At 41.6% G+C, this 7,046-nt stretch overlaps 1 protein-coding gene across 1 annotated transcript; it reads right to left on the bottom strand.

Annotated features, from left to right (window-relative positions):
- Positions 1-433: 433 nt before the first annotated feature.
- Positions 434-5,737, bottom strand: LOC149672354 (uncharacterized). The gene is made up of 5 exons (XM_089840160.1): positions 5,475-5,737; positions 2,157-5,402; positions 1,660-2,062; positions 1,015-1,604; positions 434-950 (listed from the first exon to the last, which is right to left on the bottom strand). Exons 1-5 carry the CDS (start codon positions 5,735-5,737, stop codon positions 434-436), a joined length of 5,019 nt encoding a protein of 1,672 aa, XP_089696286.1.
- Positions 5,738-7,046: the final 1,309 nt, after the last annotated feature.

The following is a 7,046-nucleotide window of genomic DNA, read 5'->3' as shown; positions in this document are numbered from 1 at the left end:
GCTTCAGAAACGGAAGAACCCGTTGTAGGTTTAGTAGAAATAGAACAGACGGAATCAATAATTCTAGATAGAGAATTAATCATAGAAGAACAGCGCATGGACGCGAAAATTAGTCGCCTCTTGACCTTTCTAGAGGAGGGTTCTGTAGGTACTGAGGATTTTAATATTTTGAGAAAACCACACAACGAATTTAAAATTAACTACGATAGTTTATTTCATTCTATTTACAAGAGCTAAAATTTACAACGCGTCAGTTATAAAACTCAAATTAAAACAACAGCCGTTCTTATCTTTTCAGTCTAAGATTACAACTCGGTTATCAAATTTACATAGATAATTTTTTACAGTATGACCTATTTTTTGCCTACAGATAATAATTTTGAACGTCCATTTTTTACACTCCCCGCCGATGGCGAAATCCTGAGTCCATCTTCTAAATTTCGAGCGGACAGATCAAATTGACTGGTCTTTTAAGTATGACTTTAGATGGCAGGCGAATGGAGCATGAACGGATTTTTCCATCTCGACCTCTGAAGACTTCCTCTACTCGAACTAACTTCCATATGTGACGAGGCACATTGTCGTCTCGGAGTAACGCCAGCTCACCTGGTTGAATATAGTGTGATGAAGTTCTTCTAGATATCTCATGAGCAGATCTCAGTTCGAGAATATATTCTTTACTCCATCTGGTCCAGAACTGTGTAATTAGTTTTTCTTGAAACTTCCATCTACGCCTTAGTTCATCTCTCGTATCGGAAAAATTGATATTTTCTTGAGTGGCTGGTGGTAATGACAACACCCGTCGTCCAATGAGGAAGTGCGCCGGGGTTAAAGGTTCCTCATTAGATTCGTCGTTAACATATGTTATTGGGCGGGAATTCAATACTGCTTCCACTTCCGTCAATACGGTGGTAATTTCATCAAAGTCGAGGAAGGCCTGACCAAGTATTCTTTTAAGGCAGGACTTGATAGAGCGGACTAATCGTCCGCCAGGGGGCTCGCTCTACGATATACTTCCACACGACTCCCTGATGACCAAAGAAATCCTTCACTTCGTCAACAGAAATTCTCTTCCAAAGTAATTTAAATTCCCGATCCGCTCTTTGAAAGGATTTGGCGTTGTCACTATAAACAACCTTGACTAGGCCACGTCTGGAGATAAATCGTCGAAATGATTGAAGAAATGACTTGGCCGACATATCCGAAACCAACTCCAAGTGAAGTGCCCGTGTTACACCACAAGTGAAGAGGGCTATATAGGATTTTCTTCTTTCATTCTGATCTTTAGTATAGATTGGTCCCGCGAAGTCGAGACCCGTCACTTCGAAGGGTTTCGCCTGATTAACTCTGTCCGATGGCAGTGGAGCTGTGTCCTCGATGACAGGTTTTACTCGTAGTCTTTTACAAATAAGACACTTATTGATACGATTCTTGATTTGTTGTCTACTCTTTAAAATCCAGAATCTCTCTCTGACTTGAGTTAAGGTTGACGTTATTCCTGAATGCATAACTTTCTCATGGGCCAAGTCAATTTGTAGTTCGGAGAATCGATGTCCTGCCGGCAAGATAATGGGATGTTTCTCGTGAAATGACAGCTCAGAGTGCTGTAATCGACCACCGATTCGAATTATTCCTTCTTCGTGTAGGAATGGATTGTACTTGATTAACGTCGAGTTTTTTTGACAAGGGTTCCTTGAGTTTCAAAGATCTTATGACTTCTGGGAAGATTTCACGTTGAGTCTGTTGGATCCAATAATTTTCGGCTCGCTTAAGTTCTTCCGTGGTCAAAACGTCCAAATTTCTATGTTCCTTGAGCTTTCTGAGGTTATTGAGATATCGAAAAATCCATGCTGTCACTCTTTTTATTTTTCTCAAAGAACTTGAATCGTTGAGATTTAGAATAGGTTCAATATTCTCGACGTTGCAAACATGTTGAGAAATGGTTAAGTGGTTCGCTCGCAGTTCCTGGATGACTTCTTTTTCGTCTACTGGTATTTGGTTCTTAGGCCAGTGATCTTCAGTCAAACTGAGCCAAGGGGGGGCCGCTCCACCAGAGTTGATTCTTCATAAATTCTTCGGCATTCTGTCCTCGGCTTAGACAATCTGCAGGATTTTCGCTCCCAGGGCAATGATTCCAAGAGTGCTTTTCACTAAACCTTAGTATTTCGTTGACTCTGTTGGAAACAAACTGCTTCCAACGACTTGATTCTCCCTTGATCCAGTGACTGTGAATTGTTATTGCAGAATCATTCCAAAAATATAGATCCGGTTCTTTGTCCTTGAAATTAATCTTCAAGCGGTTCATTAGTCTCGATCCAATTAGAGCGCCCATCAGTTCCAATCTCGGAATAGTGAGAACTTTGAGGGGTGCAACTCTTGACTTGGAGCCCACAAGGCTGACATAAGAGTGTCCATCATTGGTAGTGCATCGAAGGTAAAGACAGGCACCGTAAGCTCGCTGACTAGCGTCGGTGAAACAGTGCAGTTGTAAAGAGGCTTCACGATAGTTGGTTTCGGGTGGTAAGTAGTGTCTTGGAATCTTCAATTCGTTTAACTTGGGCAATTCTCTACACCAGGACTTCCATGATTGTGTTAGATCCTCTGGTAGTGGTTCATCCCATGAACACTCTTTCTCCCATATTGCTTGAAACAGTATCTTGACGGTAATTGTGAATGGCGTTATGAGACCAAGCGGGTCAAATACTCTTGCTGCAGCACTAAGAACGCATCGTTTAGTATTCCGAAGAGACGATAAGTAGTTTATAATTCCTTCCACGTTGAATATGAATATGTCCTGGGATTTGTCCCACGATAGCCCCAACACCTTCAGAGTGCAAGGCGACGAAAAGGTAACCTTTTCCGTGGTGATTTCTTGCCAGCCTTGTCCTTTCCAGTTTTCCTCAAGTTTTCCAGAGTTGGTATGCCATTTCCGAAAAGACATACTAGCGTCCTTAAAGATAGTCTTCGCTTCCTTGGAATGTCTAATAGCGTCATCGTCATTATGTGCGCCTGAGATAAAGTCGTCCACATACAAGTCTTCATTAATTTTTTGGCAGGTATCTTCGTATTGTCCCTTGTACTTGCGCAAATGAAATCTGATAACTCCAGCCAAGAGAAATGGACTTGAAGTCGTACCGAAGGGGATTCTTGTAAATCGGTAGGTTTCTATCTGGATGTTCTTCTCCGATGCAAGCGGATAACGTGACCACAAAAACCGGACCGAATCTTGGTCTTCCTTTTTAAGCGAAACTTGAAGAAACGCTTGTTCGACGTCAGCTATGAAGGCAACCTTGTAAATTCGGAATCTTGTCAGGACGTCCAATAAATCTGGGTTCATATTTGGTCCAGATAAAAGGCAATCATTCAAGGATGGGCTTCCAGGCTCATGTGAGGAGCCATCGAACACGATTCGAACCTTTGTCGTTGAACGCTCTTCTTTGATCACTGGTTGATGTGGTAAATAGAATAGCCATGTGTTATTTAATGGAGGAGTTTCAGGGCGGACTAGTTCAATCATTCCCTTCTGAAGATAGTCGTCAATGATGGTTTGGTACTTCAACAAGAGTAACGGATCCCTTTTAAATCTTCTGGTTAGGCTGACGAGTCTCCTTTTCGCGCCGACATAATTACTTGAGAGCTCTTCATGGTGATCCTTCCACAATAAAGGAGCCTCATATCTTCCATTGACGAATCTGATCCCCTTTTCCAGTTTACCCACTGTTTCTTCGTCAAGGATTGTTGGCTGAACTCCAGTCTCTGTGATTCCAATGGATTCTAACTCCCAGTGTGCTCGTAGAATTTTTGAGATATCATCTTCGTTTGCTATGATCTTCGAAACTAGTACTGTTGATGATTGAGAGACAACTTGCATACCTAGGACCGACGAAGGACCGTGGACCAGCCACCCTAATTCGCTTTCGATTGCAACCAAATTTTCGTTAAGTCGTTCGATGTTTCCGCTCATTATTTTCCAGTAATAATCGGCTCCTATTAGGATTATTAATTCATCACCACAGGTTCGGTTCTTTGGTACTTGGTCGGCTAATTGAAAGCCTTTTGATCCTATCATCTTCCTTATTGTATGTCCAGGGACTTCTACTAATGCTGATGTGATTTCTGGAGATTCGACTGCTTCGATATCGATTGTTTTGTTGTTATAAAGACTAGTGAGAGAAACTTTGACTCTTCGGCATCTCACTGGTTCCGGGTCTCCTCCGCCAAATGCATGGATGTGTAACAATTCTTCAGCAACGACTGGAAGACCAAGCTCTTGAGAGGTCTTTCGTTTAATAAATGTCCGCTGGCTACCACCGTCGAGAAGAATCCGGACTAATTTTTCCCTTTTTCCATAAGTGATTTTGGCTATCGCTGTTTGAAGCAGGATGGTATTCTTTCCCATCAGTGTGGTCGCTGAGACAACTGTGGCTCCCTTCGTTCTTTCTTCCGGTTTGCGATATTCACTACAAAAAAAGATGTGGTGTCTTCTTAGGCATTTCGTACAAGTCGTTTTCACGCGACATTCACGTGCTAAGTGCCGTCCAATGATGCAGATAAAACAACGTCCCTTTTTCTTGAGGACAGCTTTCCTGTGTTCTACTTCTTCAACTTTGCTGCAGTTTTCTGATTTATGATTTTCGTCGTCACAAAATAAGCATACTTCAACTGGATGTGAGGCTGTGTTCAAGGCAGCAGCTGATTGATTTGAAGGTGTCTTGTAGATAGACTTGTAAGGTTTGTGTTTAGATGGTTTAGCGTGCTTTCGTGAATCTTCATACTCCTGAATGTAGGACAGGCACCTTTCTCGACTTTCAACTTCGTGACGGATGAATTCAAGGATCTGAGAAACGTCGTATTCGGCTTCTGGTTGTTTTCTTCTACAGTACTCCAAGGAGATGTCCGGTGGGACCAACTTCAAGATAATAGATCCTATCACGCCTCCAGATTTTCCTTCAGCTTCTCCAAGATTGATGAGGCTTCTAACTTCAATTTCACATTGGTCATAAAGACGTCTTAAGGATGCAATATCGCTTGATCTTTTAACAGGTACTATATCCAAGAGTCGATTGGTGTGAATGTTCCTGAGATTGACCTTCTGCCCAAACCGGTTGGTAAGATTCCTGATTGCCTCTTCATAGTTTCCGTCGCTTAAGGTTAGACCAGTGATGGAGCTGAGTGCCGTACCTCCGAGATAGGACTTCAAGTACACAAACTTGTCCACCGGTCGTAGGGTTTCGTTCTTGTGTACAGCAACCTCGTATTGAGGCCGAAAATCCATCCATTTACTATGTTCTCCATAAAATTTCTTCAGTTCTAATTTCGGTAGTCTTGTCGTCATTGTCGGTTGGTGTAATCTTTGACTTTCGCTTCCCAATACTGTTTCTTCGCTCGCCGTGCTATTCATTCTTCGATTAACTCGAATATAGATATTGGGCCTCATCGCTCGCTTAATTCTCGCCTTGCAGTTGATAATTTACTCCTCGTATCCTTCTGATTCGCACATATCGCTTTCGAGTTCTTCATCATCGAAAAGGGTATTTTCGATTTCATTATTCATGACCTTCAGTAATGAATATTTAGCCTCAATTTGTTCCATTAAGTTGTCCAAAGTATCTAAGGAAATTTCTTCTTCTTCGTCGAAAAGCTTGTTTATCTTGTTGACTAATTTGGTTACCATTCGTCGTTGCACCACTCGTTTCTTTTTAGCTTGTTCCAAAATTCTTTCAGCTGATTCGGCCATCTTAAACGCGTCGTGTTCCGTAAGGTTTCTCAAGGTTTCTAATCCGTATACTAGACCGTGATTCAATCGCGACTAGCCTTCTGATAATCTTCTATATTCTCCCGGGTTTCGACACCATTTAATATTTTGAGAAAACCACACAACGAGTTTAAAATTAACTACGATAGTTTATTTCATTCTATTTACAAGAGCTAAAATTTACAACGCGTCAGTTATGAAACTCAAATTAAACAACAGCCGTTCTTATTACCTCTCCGAGTGACGTATGTCACGGAGAGGTTCTGTAACGATCGTGTGTGTCTGTGTGTGTGTCTGTTGTTACACCCACGTGACCGCGTTCGCAGTTTCCAAATCGGAGCAAACGTGTTCGCCATTTCCGAACTGCTTTCACAGTCACGGAAATGGCTCCTCTACTTGAGTTCTCACACCACCATCTTCTGGTCTTTGTCCATCCCACACGGATACCAGTCTGTACTTACTGGCTTCTAATCACCACCATCTTTTGGTCTTCGTCCATCCCACATGGACACCAGTCTGTACATACTGGCTTCTAATCACCACCATCTGCTGGTCTTTGTCCATGCCACTTGGACACCAGTCTGTACATACTGGCTTCTAAACACCACCATCTACTGGTCTTCCGTCTATTCCACATAGACACCAATCTGTCTCATTGGCTCCTAACTCCATCGTCATCGTTTGGTTTAAGACATTGGCGGCGATCAGCTAGGGTTACGAGAAACGTCTAGCCTCCCTAGGGTGGGTTGTCCACCAAAGGTTTTCGCAATTGCGGTTGTTCTTGCTTTTTACTGTAGTTCGACACCCTTATATACTACCTATTTCAGTAAGGCGAAGCAACCGGCGTATGTTTCATCTCAAACGCCAATATTAGTCAAGTCTCTCAAGAATGTTTAATTGTTATTAATCAAAACGATGTAACGCTCAATAAGGCGAACAACTAACGAAGAAAATATTTAATACTAATTATATTTATTTTACTATTTAAGATAATCTTGTTTCTCAACTCAAAATTAATACGGAAAGAGTTAAAAAGCAGTCTATGTTTTTGTCTGTGTGTGTCCGTCCATTGTTACACTAGTGCGTCGCGTTAGCAGTTAGCCTTGTGTTGATGTGTTAAGAAATCATACAGAACCTTAATTTCCCTTTTTCCATAATATAAAGTGAATATGTGGAAGTAGTTTTCGTAATTACGATGCCTTTAGTAGTTTTGTAGCTTGAAAGCTCTGTTTCATTTTGATATTCCAAGGACATTTTTTAATATTATAATTTGAAATGGCTGTTTATATAT

The sequence above is a fragment of the Phalangium opilio genome, unplaced genomic scaffold, assembly GCF_054372755.1.
Source record: "Phalangium opilio isolate 3A_F unplaced genomic scaffold, DU_Popi_V2 ptg000053l_1, whole genome shotgun sequence".
Taxonomy (NCBI): domain Eukaryota; kingdom Metazoa; phylum Arthropoda; class Arachnida; order Opiliones; family Phalangiidae; genus Phalangium; species Phalangium opilio.
This window is presented reverse-complemented; position numbering and strand designations above follow the sequence as displayed.